Genomic DNA, 19,826 nt, shown 5'->3' on the forward strand with positions numbered 1-19,826 from the left:
TTCAGGGGCCTCCTGCCCCAGCCGAAAAAACAAAGCGAGAGCTTCGCAGCTTTGAACTCTTCCATTTCTGCTCCATAGCTGGAGCTATGCCCTAGGTAGACTGCCGTCTGCATCCTTCTCCAGTCATCCTGTCCCAGCCCATTTATAGTCAGTTACCTAGTGTGACCTTTCAGCACTAAGTTGGCTATTCAATGAACCCACTCTTCCTGGGCACTTTGCCAATGGCTGCCCAATATCAGAACTGCCTCTTGTAAGCAAGCGGCTGAGAGGCTAACGCAGACCCTGCACTCCTCTGCCAGGCTTCAGCCCAGGGCATGGTGCAGGCAGGACACTTGTTGGTATGCTGGATGGTCTCCACTTGCCCTCAGCCAGGGAGATGCCATGTAGCTGCATCCTGCAGGGCTTCTTTGTGCCCTGCCATACCACTGATATCAATATCCATCTATACCCAACATCAAAATGTCACTGTTAATGGGGAATCCTATCCAGTGGAGGGGTTTCCCCCGGGGATCTGTTCTTGCCCCTCTGCTCTTAAGCTTCTTGATCAATGAACTGTGAGGAAATACAAAATCACTCACTGCTGGTAAAATCTGCAGCTGACCCAAAGCTGAGCGGAGTGGTAAATAATGCTAAGGGCAGTTACGCAGAGTGGGCTGGACAATTTGGTGAGCTGGGCCCAAGCCAACATGCATTTCAATGCAGCCAAAGCATCATCCCCCTGAGTCTTTGACAACGGACCAGACAAAGCAGTGGACAGGCTAGTGTAGCAGGGAACAGAGCAGAGAACTGAACAGATTGTTCCCATCGCTAATTCCAGCTTATACTGCCAGGGGTCAATTCATCAGCAAGGTCTTAAGAAATAAATACAAGTTTATGAACAGGTCTTCATCCTGCCTGGCTCAGTGGGTGTGAAACACGATAGTTGTGAGCTGGGTGGCTCACACCCCCTTTGCACAGGTGCAGATGACTGCACAAGGCAGCAAGGGCCAGGTATATGAGGGGTAAGTGGAAGCACTGGGAGCCTTCCCCATCCCACCTTGTGCACCCAGAGACAGCTGCATTCCTGTGCTCAGGACGTTTCCAGGACTGCTCCCTGCCAGTGCTCTTGGATGGAGGGCCCTGAGCCCTAGTGCCCTATGCACCAGCCCACAGAGCAAGCCGGGGCAGCAGGTCACGCCATCGTCAAGGCTAGTGAAGCCTGTTCTCTCTGGTAAGTTGTGTGGGAACATCACACACCCCAGGGGAAGCCGGGCTCCTGCATGCTGCCAGATAGCCGTTGCTTGATGCGTGAATGGCTCGGGAGACTGCATGTGAGGAGACACCTGGCTGGGAATCTCTCATGGGAGTAGAACCTCTTTAAACAACACATGGACCTTTCTGAAGCTGCTCCACTTGCCTGTTGTCTGGAGTCTATGGGGGATGAGAGCCAGATTGCCAGAACCCTGCAGCTTCCTGGAATCCCCTGGAAACCCATTCCCAAGGGCTCTTCCAGTTCTAGCAACTTGTCTTCAGTGCCGTGTAACATGGGTCTCAGCTTGGTTTGTTCCAACAGGGCATATCCCAGTGTCAGGTATTCTAGAAGATTTTGTGGATGCTGTTGAGGTGCTTGCTCCACTGGGACTGAGAACAGTTCTGGTGTTCAGTGAGCACCGAAGATTGGCTATACTATAGACTAGCTAGAGAAAATAGGGGCCAGACTAGATGCTTTGATCTTAATAAAGTCAGAAGGGACCATTGTGATCATCTAGCCTGACCTCCTGCATATCAAAGGCCAGAGAATCTCATCCACTGATTCCTGCCCCACGTCCAGAACATCTCACTGAGCTAGAATGAAGCTCTTAGTCACAGATCCAGACTTGGTGACCAAGTGAAGCCAAGTGTTAGAGAATTGGACAAATCCCTTGGGAATCTGGTCCAGTGGTTAATTATTCTCTGTGTTACCAACATATCTTATTTCCCATTTGCTCTGCTGAGTTCATCTTCCAGCCATTGGGTCTGGTTCTGCCTTTAACTGCGAGGTTAAAGAGGCCTCTATCAGAAACCTCCCCGTGTAGGTACTTAACGGCCAAGATCAAATCACCTCTTAACTGCATCTTTTATAAGTGAAATAAATAACCATTGGCACAGATTCCCAAGGGATGGGCCCAAACACGCTCACCATAGCTTTGTTTGAGCTGGCTCGCTAAGAATAACAGCATGGCCCATGGCAGCACAGGCACCGGCACCGGCTTGGGCTTAGCACCCGAGTACAAACTCAGCGGGTTGGACAGGATTGTGATCAGGTGGCCATCCTGAGCTGCTGTCTGTGCTGCTGTGGGCACACTGCTATTTTTAGCAAGCTAGTTCAATCAAAGCTAGCGGGGTATATTTACCCAAGCTGAAAACTCTATCTCCCCAGCACTGTGTAGACGTACCCTCAGTGGCTCACTGTCTGGCAGGTTTTCTAGACCTCAGATCAGTCTTGTAGCTTCTACTCTGTCCCCTTTCCAGTATTTCAACATCCTTCTTGGAGAGCGGCCAGTAGAATTGGATTCCGTATTTGTGCAATGGTCTCACCAACGCTGTATGCAGAGGTAGCGCCACCTCGCCGCTCCCCTCCGATGGTCCCGTTTGTCCCTTTTGCCCCAGCCTCGCACTGGGCAAGCATGCTCAGCTGGTTTCTACCACCACCCCTTAGGCTTTTTCAGAGTCACTGTGTTCCCTGATCTAGTCCTGCCTCCTGTAAGTGTGGCCAAGGCAGGAAACCAGGAGGGACTGGGGAAGAGACGATAATGAACAAGAGACAACATTTGGATGTCAACTGCCTGAGTCACCTGGCCAGGAATCTTTTCTTGTGTTTTCTTTTCTTGTGGAGCTTCTTATTGTAAATCCACCTTTGCCTTGTTTTGTCTTCCCCCTGGGCACAAATGCATCTGACCTGTATGGGATGGGGGCTAGTCACAGCGCAGCCCTCCAACACGGGGCAGCTCTGCCATTCCTAGCTGAGGCCCTAGCTCAGTTCCCTGGGATTGACAGGCATATGGAGCATGCCCAGAAAGGCAAGGGCTCTGATCTGCAGGGCATCCCTGGGAGGGGTGCAAAGATGGCTTTATGGGCTTTCCAGAGGCCAAAACATACTCCAGAATAAGTTACAGCAGCCAGGTGCTGCTCTAAGTTACTGCAGACCAGACCAGCCGCCCTCCAGCACTGTGAGCTATGGGTTTGCCCCCAGGCCACCCCCTTCCAGCCCTGCCCTGGTCCCAGCACACCCCGTGTTTGTGGTAGCCCTGCTCTGTGCGTGACCAGGCAGATTTCCCTCTGCCAACTGCAGTGCATTAAGAGCTCCTATACACCACGGCCATGGTGATGCAGGGGACTGGCATGGGGAAAGTCCCTGTCCTCCTTGAAGCTGGTCCCAGGTGGGGAGGTGTCATTTCCCCACTCTCTGCTGAGCTCCCAAACACCGTCCCAGCATTGGACTGAGTGTTCAGAGATACTTCCTTGCAGAACGAGCCCAAGTCTGTTAGGGATTCACAGCTCTTTCTCCAAGCAAATGTCTGTTAGCCCCAGTGCCCAGGCTAAATTCCAAGACAGCGAGCTACAATATGTTCAGATAAATTCCCCTCTCGCTGCATTTGGGTTCATGACCTGCCCCTACACTGTTAGGCAGTATTGCTGACATGTTTACAGTGGCTGCTGAGTTCCACTCCAGAGGTGGCTGCATTGTGATGAGTAACATGATCACTGTGTAAATGTCTGCTCTGTAAAGTGTCTTGCTCCTGTTGCTAAATGGATAGGAATAGTAACAAGCAGTGGTATTTAGTACTAGACCAGAGGCTGGGTGAGGGGCTATGTCTGAGGACATGAGTTCAGTCTGGACAAGGTCAGAACCTACACGCAGTGTTTGACTTTCTCTCCTCCCAGACCTCAGTGACCAGCTCCTGGAAGTGGTGGGTCTCGAGGGAGCGATGGAGATGGGGCAGATCTACACCGGACTGAAGAGTGCTGGAAAGAGACTGGCTCAGTGTTCATCTGTTACCATCAGGTACTGTTCCAGCCCTCAGCTCCTGATCCCGCTCTTAATCACGCCCATTAGAACATGGCAAACGGCTGTGACTATTTGAAAGCATCCTAACAGATACATTGCTACATCCAACGCCTGTCCGAGGCTCTGCTGAGAGCCAGTTATCGCCCCACCTGTCTCCCCTTCACCCGCTAATCCTTAACGCCAATTCCAGCAGGTCTGCTTGTCTGGCATGATTTATTTACAGTGTTGTGGTGGCCGCATTGGTCCCCGGATATGAGTGAGACAAGGTAGATGCGGTAACACCTTGTATTGGACCAATTTCTGTTGGTGGAAGGGTCAAGCTCAAAAGCACGTACCTTCCACCAACAGAAACTGATCCAATAAAAGACATTATTCCCCCACCTTGTTTCTCTCCTGCGTTATGTATGGGGCTTGTACAGTACTGAGCAGAAAGGACTCATTGGCCATGAGTAAGGCTCCTAGGACCTATGGTGATACAGCTACCCCGGCAATATTTAGTGTAAGCCTTTGCCACTTATTGCTCAGGAGTCTATTGGCCACAGTGTCTCTCTTTATATTTGCTCATTTCTTTTACTAGGCTGGGATGGTTTGGGTTGGGTTGGGTTGGTTGGGTAGTTGGTCGGTCAGTCATTGACAAGATGATTCTTCTCTCCTTCATAGTAAAATAGTGCCGTGTTGTATTTCCCAGCCCTTAGATACCTCCCTAGTTTTCAGTGACTCTTCAGTGATGGTTGTTAGTGGGTTTGTGCATTTGTTGGCTGGATTCCTTTAAAACTAGGAACCCTCCCTTGTCACCGACTCATTGTGTGAGCCAAATCCTGAAGGTCTTACTGCTTACTTGGGCAAAGCTCGCCTGGCGTCAGTGGCAGTTTGACTGACTCGGACGGAGGAAACAGGGTGGAAGGACTGCAGGATTTGGCCGTGTGTATTCAGATCTCCCCTTCCTTTCTTCTGATCAATAGGTGGTTTGTGTATTAGTCATTATTGAATTGGCAAAAATGTTTGGACGGATGCCACAAAACTGTTTGCAGATTTCACGCAAATAGTTTCAGCTGTTCACAAAATGGCTGGAGGAGGCAGTGAGGGTGTGTCCACTGCTGCCCTCCCTTCCACTTATAACTTTTCACCCAGCGGATAGGGTAATCACCCAAGAGGTAGGCGACCCAGGTTCATTATCTCCCTCCTTCCAGTCATCGGTGACATAACCTTCCAGCATCTACCTTGAGGGAGGCGCTTCAGGACAGGGGTTCCCACCCCTCAGATCTTTGACCAGTTTACCATGGAGCCACATTAGCCTCCCCTTGTTCCTGACCCCTGCTTTTTCAGAGGGATGGCAGACTGCTGGGCCTTAATTAAGGTGTCCTGTAGGGTGCTTCCACCTTCATTCTCACCCCTGGATTTTAGTACTTCATCCCTTTCCCCATGCCTTACAGACTGCAATACACCTCCACCTTGACCGAAAGGCCACTCGGTTGTACTTTCCCATAGACTCAGATCTCAGTATCAGTCCTGATTACTCAAAACCCACACACCTTCCACCCCACTGACTCAGATCCCAGATCTGCCCTTCCCCCGGCCAGACTGTAACCCCTAATGACATACCCACATGTACAGCCCAGGGTGCCTCTCATCCATGGAACCATCCCCCTAGAGTTTATCATCTCCACAATGCCTCATTTTTTTTAACCTCCTTCCACTGACGCATCAGGACTGGCCCAGCTGGAGATGGGACACTGGATGGGGCGGCAGGGGGGAGGGAGCAGGCCTCTGAGGTGGCACCGAACGTTCTCTCTCTCCAATGCTTGGCTGGCTGGGTCTTGCTCACATGCTCAGGGTCTAACTCAGGGGTTGGGAACCTTTCAGAAGTGGGATACTGAGTCTTCAGTTATTCACTCTTCATTTAAGATTTCGCATGCCAGTAATACATTTTAACGTTTTTAGAAGGGCTCTTTCTATAAGTTTATAATATATACTAAACTATTGTTGTATGTAAAGTAAATAAGATTTTTAAAATGTTTAAGAAGCTTCATTTAAAATTAAATTAAAATGCAGAGCCCCCCGGACCGGTGGCCAGGACCCGGGCAGTGTGAGTGCCACTGAAAATCAGCTCACGTGCCGCCTTTGGCACACGTGCCATAGGTTGCCTACCCCTGGTCTAACTGATCTCCGTGTGGGGTCGGGAAGGAATTATCTCCCAGGTCAGACTGGCAGGGACCTTAGTGGAAGGGGGCGATTCTCATTCCTCTGCAGCGCATGGGTGCGGGTCACTTGTCAGGATTATCTGGGTCTCTCTCATGTAATCATTTTCCTGACACTGAGTGGGCCTTGGGCACTGATGCACTTCGGTCCCTCCTCTTCTTTGCCTGTGACACATCCTACTCTAGTGTCCTGGGAGCTGTAATAGTTTGGTCAGTGGCTGGGTTTGGTGCATGGGTGCTGGGTGTTGTTGGGGGCCTGCGCTATGCAGGAGGTCAGACTGGAGGATCTGGTGGTCCCTTCTGGCCTTGAACTCTATGACTGTATCAAATGCTTGGGCAGAGGCAGTGATAGATGCAGCAGAAGAACGAAGAGCGTTCAGCAAAGGTGCAAGGAAGGAGCGGAGAGGATCCAGGGACAGGCTACTGACCTGGGAAAGGAAGTGATCAGATCCAGTAGCTCATAAAACAAGGTGCAATCCTTGGCATGATGCCTCGAGCCTGGGGCATTACAGCAGTCTCCCACGTGGATTTCATGTGCCCAGGGCTTGCAATTCAGGGCATGTTTTCACTAAGGGCTGCTCCAGAGCATGTCCTCTGTGTCTCCGCCCACTCCTCCAGGGCAGGTCAGTGAGCTACAGGACCCTCGGTGCAGACTGCCTGGAGAAAGGCAGCCCCTCCTGTGTCCTCACCCTGTGTCTTGTTTGTTTGGGGTTCCAGAACAACAAAGCTGTTGCCCATGCAGGTGGATGGAGAGCCCTGGATGCAGCCTCCCTGCACAGTGAGTACACAACTGGCAGCGGTGCAGACTGGACGGGGTCCCAAAGGCAGGGTCCCACATCAAAAGCAGCTGCTGATGGTTGGGTGATTTTCTCAGAGAAGGGATTTGTAATCCAAAGAAAATTCCCAACATGATTCCTTGACTACATCTGTCTCTTATTCCCCCTCCCCCGTGATTGGAGGGGACATCACCCCATTATCACCTCCCTACACCATTGTCTCCTGGCGATTCTCCCCCCACCCCCTGCAGAAGAGGGCTGGATACAAGCCTCTGAAGCCCAAGCAGTGTGATGCTCCCCCAGCCCCTGTAGCCTCAGCAAGAGCACAGAAGGTGGCCTTTTTAATAATAATTTAAAAAAAAAACAGTAAAAATTTGACTTAAATTCACAAGCTCTTGAGTCCCGACCTCCAGCACGTGTACAGCTGAAGTGCAGAGCGGGGAAGAGTGCTGATGTCTGGGCTGATTCATTAGGGCAGTGACTAATTCTCAGACTTTTGTACTGCTGACCCCTTTCACATACCAAGCCTCTGAGTGCAACCCCTTATAAGTGAAAAACACTTAAATATACTTAACACCGTTATAAATGCAGGAGGCAAAACAGGGTTTGGGGCGGAGGCTGACAGCTCGCGACCCCCCATGTAATAACCTTGCAAACCCCTGAGGGTGTTGCAACCCCCCAGTTTGAGAACCCCTGCATTAGGGTGGGTGACAGGATGCACTGGGCCCTTTGAGGCCCCCTGCTGGAGGCCTCGCAATCCTGCCACACACTGCCCCAGAAAAAGGAGCAGTGAAGATGGGTCCTCCAGCCCTGGATAGATAGGCTGCAGGGAAGCAGCCAATCAGAGTGCAGCAAGCATAGCTAAAAGGAGCGGCAGGGCTGGAGTGGCTCAGTCGCTGGTGTGGACCAGAAAGGTGAGAAAGGCTGTGAGACTGAAAGGCTGTGTGAGAACAAATAGAGAACCTGGGCTAAGGGTGAAGAGGAAGGGGCTATGTGGAAAGTGGCCCAGGAAATAGCCGCAGCAGCTATTAAATAAGGCAGCATGTGGCTGCTATTTGTAGGGTCCCTGGGCTGGGACCCAGAGTAGAGGACAGACCCAGGTCCCCCTACTGGACACTGGGAAAATGGCTGAAGCCCCAGGAAGGGGATAAGGCTCAGTACTAAAAGCCTAAGAAAGGAGCTAGAATTTAAACTGGCCTAGAGATGGGGCTGAAGACCCTGGAGGGGGCCAACCATTGTTGGACTGTGTTACCCCAGAAGGGGTTCCTTCATGCGTTAGACTGTGTGTGACTTAGCCAGAGGGCTGGGCCATTGAAGACCCGCTTGATGAGGTTAACAGCCAATAGGGCACCAGGAAAAGAGTGCAGGTTCACATCCAACCAACAGGAGTTGCTCATGAGAGGTAAGTGACTTCCCTCACAGGGTTTCTGAAAGGCGTAGGCTAAAAAAATAAACCAGGGGCAAAGGGGGTGGGGCTAATTTCAGGTCTTGGCTCCCCTCTATTCGGACAGTGCAGATTAAGCCAAAGTGCCCCAGTTGACTCCCTCAGTTGGGAGCTGTACAGGGCCCAGCTCAGGTGTCGGCTCCCCGTGCCTCACTGTCCAGATCCTTCTTCCTGCTATTTCGAATGAAAACAAGTAACTATAATGGGCCTGAGCCTCGGGTGGTGCATGTCTGCACAGCTCTACTGACTCAGTGGAGCAAGGCTGGGGATCTGGCCCTGGAGTGGATGTGGCCTTGGGGGTTCTCTCTATACAGATTAAAGGGACAGTAAAATGCCCACCTGAAACCTCTGACTTTATACTTCACCTTCCCGTCCTCCTGCCGATGCAGGCTAGCACCACTGGTTAGCATAGCCTTAAATGAAAAGAGAGGATTTGGGAAACAATGGCTTTTAGATGCCAGCAGAAAACTCAGGTCACTTTGCATTTTGGCTCCTTTTCCATGTGTCTTTTTCCGCCCCATGGGGTCCCCCGCCTCAATATCTTCAAGGCTCTGACATCATAACCAAGATTTTTCCAGGCAAGAAATGCTTGTCACGGTGTCACCAGCCACCTGAGCCAGCTGCAGGGTCCCCCAACCTGTTGTCCCAGGAGTGGAGTGTGCTGCCCATGCTGCCTCTGCGAGATGTGCTGGCTCTGAAGCAGGGCCCCAGCCTCGCCCCACATTGCATAGCACTGTTCCTGGTTGGATTCGCTGGGCAGGAATGACTGCATAGGCACAGGCTGTCTCAGCATTGCTCTGATTTCAGCAGATCTCCCAATAAACTCTCCCCTTTGTTTTAATTCAAACAAGTCAGATTTTTCTTCCCTTCCACACAGCCCATTCGCAGCCGAGGCAGAGTCCTTCACTGCCTGGGACTAGCCCCAAAAGTGTGGGGCACTAAGCGAAGAGGGGAGTGCTGACCCAGGGCGCCCCAACAGCTGGGTTTGCTGGCCGGGCTCATAGGGAACCGGTTCATGGCTGCACCATTCTAGGGCGGGGTGCGGTGCACATGCCATCCAGCCACCTTGCGGTGGATCATCCCAGGACCCTGACCCCTGCTAGTGCAAGGGCTGAACGTGACCCCACAGTGAACACACATGACCCAGCCTGCCGTGCCTGAACAGGGCGATGGTACCAGCTCTCCTCTCCCCCTCCCCCATCCCCGAACGCAATGCCTCTGCATCTAAAGTGGTACTCGTGAGCTTCCTGGTGGGCGGCATCAGAGCCCTGGCAACCTGCTATTTTTGTCACTGCAGCACGTTAGACTCACTGCAGTGATTGCACTTGAGAGGATGGAGATTATTAAAGCGCCTTGCTGGGGACAGGGTCTCCGGGGAGAGTGGGTGTCCCTGCCCGGAGGCTCCAGAGTGCCCCGGTCCAGGATCCCAGTATGAGCCAGAGCGACCCGACACCTTTGCTCCATGGCATTGGGTCCTGCTGGCGGCTCACAAAGAGACATATTCCAAGCGTGGCTTTGCCATGTGCCTGGCCTTATGCACTCGCAAAGCTAGGAAGCCCTTAATCCAGCAACTCCCATGTCCCTGACCCACGAAGAGCAGGCTCTTTAAAGGGACGCTGCCAACCACTGGCTGGAGGGAGAATTGCATTTAACTTTCACATCTGCTGTATGATTATTATATCTAGACTGCAGGGATATTGGATGGAATTTCCAAAAGCACCCAAATGATTGAGGAGTCTAATTCGCACTGGCTGTGAATGAGACCTGAGCACCTCAGACCCAGAACCTCCAAGTGCCTAAACCCCATTGGTTTCAGTGATCAAAATACCTTGGCGGATCTGAGCTTAGATGCCTAAGTCACTGCTGAAAATGGGACCTGGGCTCTTAAATCTCTTTGGTGCTTTTCAGAATGCTCCCCATTGTCAAACTACTCAACACTCAAGTTTTGGACTCAGCTGACTTGACCCTGCCGTGGAAATGCTGCTAGACAGAATCCTGTGAGCCATTCGTCCCCATCAGATAACCCCTCCCTGGCGGAGTGGGCAGCATATGCATCCAGACTGCTCCATCATGCTGTGGCCCCTGTGCCAGCAGCTTCACCCATAGCAATCCCACCTTTTCCTCAAAAAATCTCTGTTAGGAACCACAGGTTCCCCTTCAAGAGCCACGTGACAGTGGGGTTGGCGTTAGAAGAGCTACCAACTGCACCTCCACCCGGGGCATTGAAAACCAGCCACTTTGTTTAGGAATAAAGTGATGCCTATATTCTAGACGAGCCAGATCAGGAAGAGTTTGGGTGCAAAGGGAGGCGCTGCTGGGCGAGGCACTAGCCATCTAGAGCTCTGGCTTCTAATGTAACTTGGCCCATCTATGGAAGTGTGTTTGGTGGATCCATCCTAGCAGAGGTGAAAATAAGCCAGTACGCCCCGGTACGGTGTACTGACAAGAGCCGGTACGCCGTACCGGGGCTGCCCGGCTTCCCCAGGGGACAATTTAAAGGGCCTGGAGCTCCCAGCAGGGGCTGGAGGCCCAGGCTCTTTAAATTGCCACCAGAGCCCCCTGCTGGAGCCCTGGGGTAGGGCTGTGGGGCTCTGGGGCTATTTAAAAAGTCCAGGGCTCCCACTGCTTCTACCACCCCAGCCCTTAAAATAGCCGCAGGAGCCCTGGGGAAGCAGCAGGGCTCCCGTGGCTATTTAAAGGACTGGGGCGGCAGAGGCAGCTGGAGCCCCGGTCCCTTTAAATAATCCCTGGAGCCCCCCGCTACCCTTGGGCTCCGGGGCCTATTTACAGGGCCGGGGCAGTAGAAGCAGGGGAGCCCCGGGCCCTTTAAATAGCTCCCGGAGCCCCGGGCTGCCTCTGCTACCCGCGGGGGAGGGAAGAGACTTACCTTACAGGGTGGGCTGGGGCTGGCTCTGGCTCCCTCAGCCATGCCCCTTCCGGGGGCCAGAGCTGGCCCCAGCGTACCAGTAAGTCACTGGACTTACTTTCACCCCTGCATCCTAGACATCATTGTTGACATCACAAAAGCCCACCGCCATTTGTCGTGTCTGGTAGTCTTTGCTGAGGAGACTAGAATAGCAAGGAAGTGTTATTTACTCCTTCTCATAACACACAAACTAGGGGTCACCAAATGAAATTAATAGGTAGCAGGTTTAAAACAAACAAAAGGAAGTATTTTTTCACACAATGCACAGTCAACCTGTGGAACTACTTGCCAGAGGATGTTGTGAAGGCCAAGACTATAACAGGATTAAAAAAAAAGAACTAGATAAGTTCATGGAGGATAGGTCCATCAATGGCTATTAGCCAGGATGGACAGGGATGGTGTCCTAGCCTCTGTTTGCCAGAAGTTGGGAATGGGTGACAGGGGATGGATCACTTCATTATTACCTGTTCTGTTCATTCCCTCTGGGGCACCTGCATTGGCCAGTGTCAGAAGACAGGATACTGGGCTAGATGGACCTTTGGTCTGATCCAGTATTGCCATTCTTATGTTCTTAAGAATGATGTGGACCGGGGCAGAGATGGAAGGACAAAGCTGCGTGTTGGAGAGAGGAATCCAAACCCATGCACCTCGTCCAGGCTTTCTGTCCCTCATAAAATGTCAAGTGAATTACAAGACTTTGAGTCTTAGGAAGCCAGGAGCTAATTGGCTCCTGGTGTTACTGTTGCCCTCTGGTCAGCATGGGTTAGGTGTCCAATTCAGAGATGAGCTGAGCCTGGCTCTTTACCTCAAGCTGTAAAGGCTCCTCCTTGCAGCAGTGGAGGTCCCTGGTTCCATCCCTAGCATGCTGGCCAAGATGGCTGTTGTCATGTTCTCGGGGAACAGAGAGTCTCTTTCTGAGAGGAGTAGCCCCGCTAACCCTTCTCTAAGCTGAGCCTTATTGATTGATTTGTTTTATGTATTGATTTTTAGATAAAAATTACCCACAAAAGCCAAGTGCCGATGTTGCTGGGCGCTCCCCAGAAGAGCAGCTTCTTCTTCCTGAAGAGAAGAAACCGAACTCAAGACTAAAAAAGCAAAGAAATCAAGTCCAGAGGTGACAACGCTGCATCCCGCTGGCAACTGCTGCAAGGAAGGCTTGTGGAAAAGGACCCTTCATCTCTTCAGAGTTCCTGACTTCTCGCTCTGCTTTGGAAACAGCAGACCGGAGGCAGTGGTTTGAACAGCAAGTGGAAAAGAGCAGCCAATGGTTCCATGTGAAATGAGGTGTGGTTTGGGTTTGTACACACACACACACACACACACACACATGCACACACACACGCTACTGGCAGGCACCACCTGGATGGTTTGAAAAATGAGATTATTCCTAGAACGTCTCAGTCGCAGGAGTGAAAACAAACTCTCAGTGCCGGGGAAGGGTTTTGTCCCTGGTGAAGCCTTAGACTCTGTTGAGAAAATTTTTTATCCTCTGAAAATAGACCAGCATAGATGGCCTGGAATGGATGGAGTATAATATCTGGCCCAACACTGCAAATGAGAGTTGGTTTCTTTCTTTTTATTTAAACAATTAACTCCCCACTCGTCCCCCAAAGTTGCCAGTGAAACAGCGACCTGGCAAGAAGCTGAGTGTTACTTATTTATCGTTTAATGCTGTCCAAGGACACTGGATGTTTCATTGCACTGTCCCTGTGGTCACCAGATCCTACACATTCTAACAATCTTTTGTTGTCTTAGCTTCAAGAATATTGAGGAGAGGGGAGATGGTGCCTTTTCTCAAACTGTTCTAATTTCATTGTTTCAAATCGCCCCACCACTAGCTTTTCTTTGGGGGGGGGTGGGTTAAACAGAAGCAAGTTTGTCATTCAATTTCAGACCCATTTGGGTGTGAGCTATGTTTGGAGAGAGGGAGACAGAAGGGACGGGGGAGGCCACACAAAGAGAGCCCGTTCCTTGGATGCCAGAAACAAACTCAGGGTAAACAAGAGAAGACAACACTTGGAATGTATAACTGGTCAAACATGGTCCTTGCCAGGCTGCCAGCCTCCATGGAATCCTGAATCCGATTTTGGACCGCACCTGTCTGTTTTTATTTATATATTTATTGAACAGATTCTTTTTATTTAAAAAGAAAGTTTGACAGGAATGAAACTTCCCAATTTTCCCTGGAAGTTCCAGCTAAGAGAGAGGCCCAAACTCTCTCTAACAGGAGAGTATTATTCTTAAGATAGTTGCTTTAGCCCACTGACAAATGACCTGAGTTGAATTTTGGATGTGATGTGGCACTCAGCCTTCACTATGCCGCAAAGGGCTTATGCTGAATCATCACAATCCGTGGCAGGCTTGTGCATGACTGTGGAAGAGGCGCTGGTCTGGGGATGAAATCAAAGTCAACCCAGAAGTAGCACTGCATAGAGTTATTTGCTTTCTAAAGCACAACAGTGCAGAGGTGGGGCAGGGGGGAAGAAAGGTAAAGAGTATACAGCAAAGGGAGACAAAAGCAACATGGCTTCAAATGTGATTGTAATACACAATTTGCTACTATGCTTTCCTGCCTAGGGGACTTGTATTCAGATTTGGCTTAGATCATATGAGTGTGATGGTCTCATCCTAATTCCCATTGAATCCATGTCCTGAATATCAAATCCGCCAACTTGATGGTTGGCAGTTAGGCGGAGTGCTGGGTCAAGATCTTCTCTGCCAGCTATGGACTGGTGACAGCACTTGCTTATACACACCAGCTGTGTTCATCATAGGATCCTTTAATGCTCTCCTGGTATGGCTGAGGTTCATTTAAATAAAGATATTTTACACACCATGCCGCAAGTGGCTGAACAGTACAATACATCCATTACATCTCCCCCTTTAAGTTCTATTTGCCTCCCATTTACAATATTTACGCTATCCTGCCAACTTTGAAGTTCAGTATGGACCAGTCTGTTAAGTGTCTCTGAATCATACTGATTTTCTAACTGCATCACCCAAACGCATAACACCTTGGTCATCTGGCTGTCCAGTAGTTGCCAGCTATTGTCGGTTTGGAATCCTTGAGTCGTCTTCTTGTTCTGCCCCTGCCATCTGTAGAGATTGCTCTGTTGATTGTTCTTTCGGAGGAACAAACTGTAGGTATTGATGGTTTCTGTTGAACTCTCTACTGTCAGTCTTGATCACATATGATCTGGGCACTGAATTTTTTCTTCATGAGAACTGCAGTTGTCAATCCCATTTCTTCATCCAATTTGACATTAACACAGTCACCAGGTTCTAGACCCAACAGTTCTCTGAATGACTTCTGTTGTAAAAGCTCTTATAGACTTTATATCTGATTTGGCTACTCTCTGCATGTCTGAGCACTTTGGAGATAGAATCTGAGTTGTCCTCCCATCAGGAGTTGTGCTGGACTCCATCCAGTAGCCACTGTTGGTGTTGAACTGTAACTCAGAAGAGCAAGGAATGGATCTTCCTGCTATAGGATTTTCTTGGCTGTCTGTACAGCTCTCTCAGCCTTTCCATTTGCTTGTGGGAAACTTGAGCTACTAGTAATATGACCAAATTATATTTCATTCAGAATTACTTAAATGGATCTCCTTTCAAAAGTCCAATAACATCAAATCCTCTGAGTTCTTCCACCTTTCGTACTAGGCTCATCATGGCTGCCATGCTGTGGCTGAGAAGGCTATTGGTCTGTGGTACTTTGATCACATACGCTCTGAATGCAAAGCTTTTGTCTTTGTAAGTTGTTTCTGTGGTGAACTGGTCCATGCAGTTCAGAATACCTCCTGGGCTAGTCAGAGCTGTGAGGTGACTTCAGCTCTGGGAGGGGTTGAACGTGATTGTAAGTCCCTTCTGAGAGGACTGTAACATCAGCTCCTGAGTCAATTTTAAAGTCAATAGTTTTGCCGTGAATATTCCGTTTCACTTTCCAGGCAGGCTCTGTGTCGTCACAAGGGATAGATTCCCAGAAACAATGCCCCTTGATGGTCTGTCATATGAGTCAACTCCCTGACTGTTTTGGTGCAGCGAACAGCTGCAAAATGTCCATATTTCGTGCATGTAGGAAACCGTGCGCCTGTGCCTGGACATGCATCATCTCTTGGGATGTGACTTTTTCCACACCAAGCAATAGCCCTGCACAGCTCCCCCTGAAAGTGCTTTTTGGGAAGGAGAACAATGTGCTGTGGTCATCTCCCTACCAGCACAACACCTGCAGGCATGCCAACACCTCAAGACTGACTGTGAGAAATGCAGCTGGTGGAACTAACAGCGCCAGCCCAGATGACTTGATCTTCATCTATCACTGGGTGGAGATTGTCAACCAGTGCAGCTAGCTCAGTCTCCATATCAGACCAAAGCTGGTACCCAGTTTGTCATGGGCCACAGAGAGCTGAGGCGATCTAGGTGCTGTGACGGTGTCACTCTACAGGCTTGTCCAGGGGACTTTGACCATAAAGGGAAGATCAGACCCTGGACAAAAATGAACCAGATTGTCAGTGTCAAGCAGTGACTTCCTGAGCACAGGCCAAGGCTGGCGTCCTGCCCCCTGCAGGGAGGCACTGACAACCTCTCTCAGCACAGGACTGGGCACTTCCCACTGGCCTTCTCCACCCACAAGGGGCATGGATCCAACGCACAGGATGCAGCCCAAAGCCCTCCCAGCACCTTCAGGCCCTTGAGAGCCCCCCAGGACACTGACCCACACAGAAAGACAGGTCAGTCTGAATGGAAGCATTTGACCGGGCTGAGACAGGGTGTTTCACCGAGATATCCTCAAACTACCCAAGAAGGCGGAGATTGAGGATGTGACATTGGAGGGGACTGAGCTGCGAGGAGGACTCTAGAGCAGAGCATGCCTATGAGCACCACATCCTATGTCTGGACACTCCACAGCAAGCAGATGGAGCCTTGAGAGTCATTGCTAACATGGGCAGAACTAATCCATGTGTGGCTTGGCAGACTTCGCTGGGCTGTGACCAGGAGCACATAGATGGGAGTTCCTGAGAGTGTCCAGAGAAGAGAGGAATAACCAAGTGTTTAGAACAGAGGGAAGCTAGTTTGGAATTGTTTTCCGGTCCTCATTTCCCACTCCATTTCTGCTCTCCCCACTCCAGGCATCAGGGGGCCCCAAGGAATCATCTTCCTTCTTCCCCTGCCCTGATCTCTTCTCCTCATCCCCAAGCCTAGGAGTGTGGCTGCAGCAACTGATCTTCTGCTCCCTGCCATGATCAACACCATACCTGATCCTCGCTTGCTCTGCTTCCCTCATATGGCTACCTATTTTGCTGCACAGAGCATCCAAATCTCACCACTTTCTGCTTCAAGTGCAAGCCACATTTCTTTGGCCTTGCTTTTCTAATAGGCCAAAGAACAGAGCAGCAGGTATAATTTTAACACACACACACACACACACACACACACAAAAACCTACCACATGCTTCTCCTTCAGGGGAGAGGATGCAAGAGCAAACACTATGTGACAGCTGTGTAGTCAAGTCGCACTCCTGGAAGGTGCTCAGATACTCCAGTGATGGATATGATATAAAAGCCTATGTAGAGCAGAAGAGTGTAATAAAGAACCAAGGAACTACCACAGAATGTGGAAGAAAAACAATTGAGGTATCAAGCCTTCAAAAACAGGTGGTGTGATCCTGGCAATTCCCATCTAGCTATACAGCTAACTTCAAGCCTTACTAAAATAATAGAGCAAATATTAAGCTGTCAGTCCACACCCCAGACGAGTGACTCCAAGAGTGGGACGATCTATAAAATCATAACTGGTGTAGAGAAAATAGATAATGAAGTTTTGTTTACTATTTCTCATAACACAAGAAGTAGGGGTCACCAAATGAAATTAATAGGCAGCAGGTTTAAAACAAATAAAAGGAAGTATTTCTTCACACAGCGCAAAGTCAACTTGTGGAACTCCTTGCCAGAGGATGTTGTGAAGGCCAAGACCATAACAGGGTTCAAAAAAGAACTAGATAAATTCATGGAGGATAGGTCCATCAATGGCTATTAGCCAGGATGGGCAGGAATGGTGTCCCTAGCCTCTGTTTGCTGGAAGCTGAGAATGAACGACAGGGAATGGATCACTTGATGATCACCTAGTCTGTTCATTCCCTCTGGGGCACCTGGCACTGGCCACTGTCGGAAGAAAGGATACTGGGCTAGATGGACCTTTGGTCTGAGCCAGTAGGGCCGTTCTTATGATCTGCGGTCCCCCACCAAATTCTGGCATTCAGCCCCATCTGCCAGAGCCTTCACCCCAAACATCTGCCCTGCCTCTGAGAGCTCTTCTACATGCCTTTCTTGCACGTCCTCCTGCTTTCCCTCAGCTGTCTCTGGCCATCCAGCCTGCCACTCTCCTCCACTATGTGGGGCTGCTAGCCCACAGCCTGCTCATCTGCTCACCATTCACAGGCCTTTCAATCCTCTGGCACCACACACTAGCCCTCCTGACCCTAGACACTCCATCACTCCCACCACGATCCTCATCTCTGCTGCCACAGGCAGACCGTAGACCTTTCCCTATGGCTACTCAACAGCATGCAGGGATGGGAGGATTGAAGAGGAGAAATCTGTGAGAATCCAAACAACAAGAGCCCTAAACACCAGTTACAGGGCATAAGCCAGGCCAGACAAACTCAACTGCTTTTCTTTGGAACATGGCATTGCAACATTAGTGACTGAGAATACACTGGGTACTTGGGCGTTAGTAGAACATCTGAGACAGCATTCCTTGGAATCTGAATTGAAATAGTTCATTCAGATTGGTTTAGATCTGAGCAGTGTTCCATGCCTGAAACTGCCTGAGGGCTCCAAACAGCAGCTTGTACTAATGACTATGTATCGAGTTTGGGGGAGACTTTTTTGGGTCAGCTGTGTAGGTTTACTGAAAGGAGGGGTGTTGTAAACCCCAGAGAGGCTGAAGAAATAATCCAAAGGTCCCTAGATGGTCGGACATGAGAGCAAGGAATGAAACAAGAAGGAAAAGTTGTCAATTCAATGAGCATAGGATTCTTAGCCAGCAGCGCTGTCCAAAGCAGCCTACTGTAAGGGTAATGTGGGAGGAGAAGTCTTCAAATTATACATGTGGGGGGGGAGGGAGATTATAAAATCAAGGGCTAGTTTCATCCCTGGTGTAATTTTGATCACCTGGGTGGAGTGACACCAGGGATGAACCTAGCCCATTGTGCGATGGGCATGACACGCAAGCCGTCTGTACGCAGGCATCGCACCAGAGTGTGGAAAGGCCTCACTATGGTGCACCCCATGGAGGTGGTGTTTCTTAAAATGCTACTGGGCATCTATCTACACAGCAAAATGGAGAGAATGCTGAGGACCCCACAATCCTGAAAGGAGCTGGAAGGGTTAATTCAGGATGAGAGAACTAAATCTATCCCTGTGCCTTGGTCACGATGGAGAATGAAGGGGGCATGCGGCACTCAGCTAACATGATGGGTGAACTGCAAGGAGAGAGGGGAGTTGTTCAGGGTGATCTTTCGGTCTGTAATTTCTGTTGTGCCACAGAGACTGCATCATAATTCAGGAGAAATTTCTTCCTCATCCTGCCCCATGGTGGGCTGTGAGAGAGGGCTGGGTCCAGCCCATTCTCCCCAGAACAAAGTTTGAGACTATTCTGCTATTCTGCCTGTGAACAGCCTGCCAGGTGAACCAGAGACAAGCGCTACAGAGCAATGCATACTAGGAATAAACTAGACACTCAGAAGACCAGATAGATCCTTGGTGCAGAGAGCTTTTGTAATATAACCAGAGCAGGGCAGGAACTTTCCTGTTCCCAAATATTTTTGAGAGTTTGAAATCCCCCCCCCCCCATCTTGTAGGAGGATGAAAAGTCAAAATCTTGAATCTATTTCTGAATTGGAAAACTGACGGTTCAGATCGTTTCGAGTGACCTGTTTTGAAAATTTATAAATGTTTCATTTCAAGTTTAACCTTTTTTCTTCTTCTTTTAAACCTTTTGGGTAAATTAGCTTAAATTTAGGAAAAGTCATCTCCAATCGGAAAACTGGAGTTGTTCATTTGCTGAAATATTTCAATTTGACAATTTCAAAACTCCCCCCCCCCGAGTGGAGAGAACTATCAAATCCAAGCCAGTGTTGTGAGCTGTTCTGGATTCAGTGAATCAGCATTTTTCAACAGAAAAACTTTGTCCAAAAATTCTCAACCACCTCTAGCTATAATCAAGGCAAAGTCCATACATAGTTGTTTTACCTAACATGGAAATGGTCTCTCAGGGTATGTCTGTGCAGCAATAAAAGATCCCCGGCACAGCCGCAGCTGGCCTGGGTCAGCGGACTCAGGTTCTCAGGGCTCTGAGACTGAACATCAACACTGCATTTTTATTGCCTCACAACCCGAGGCCCCCAAGCTCAAGTTAGCTGACTGGGACGTGGGCTTTATATTGCACCATAGACGT

The 19,826-nt window shown here is 49.9% G+C and overlaps 1 protein-coding gene across 5 annotated transcripts in view; it reads left to right on the forward strand.

The window, feature by feature from the left end:
* Positions 1 to 19,210, forward strand: part of DGKG (diacylglycerol kinase gamma) — a 143,735-nt gene extending 124,525 nt beyond the window's left edge. For all 5 annotated transcript variants that reach the window (XM_054040177.1, XM_054040181.1, XM_054040179.1 and 2 more), the window contains 3 exons: positions 3,904 to 4,024; positions 6,943 to 7,003; positions 12,362 to 19,210. In XM_054040177.1, the coding sequence (XP_053896152.1) occupies positions 3,904 to 4,024; positions 6,943 to 7,003; positions 12,362 to 12,460 (281 nt within the window). In that variant the 3' untranslated portion in view covers positions 12,461 to 19,210. The remainder of the gene's footprint in view (positions 1 to 3,903; positions 4,025 to 6,942; positions 7,004 to 12,361) is intronic.
* Positions 19,211 to 19,826: the final 616 nt, after the last annotated feature.

Source organism: Malaclemys terrapin, chromosome 9 (genome assembly GCF_027887155.1).
Source record: "Malaclemys terrapin pileata isolate rMalTer1 chromosome 9, rMalTer1.hap1, whole genome shotgun sequence".
Lineage (NCBI taxonomy): Eukaryota > Metazoa > Chordata > Testudines > Emydidae > Malaclemys > Malaclemys terrapin.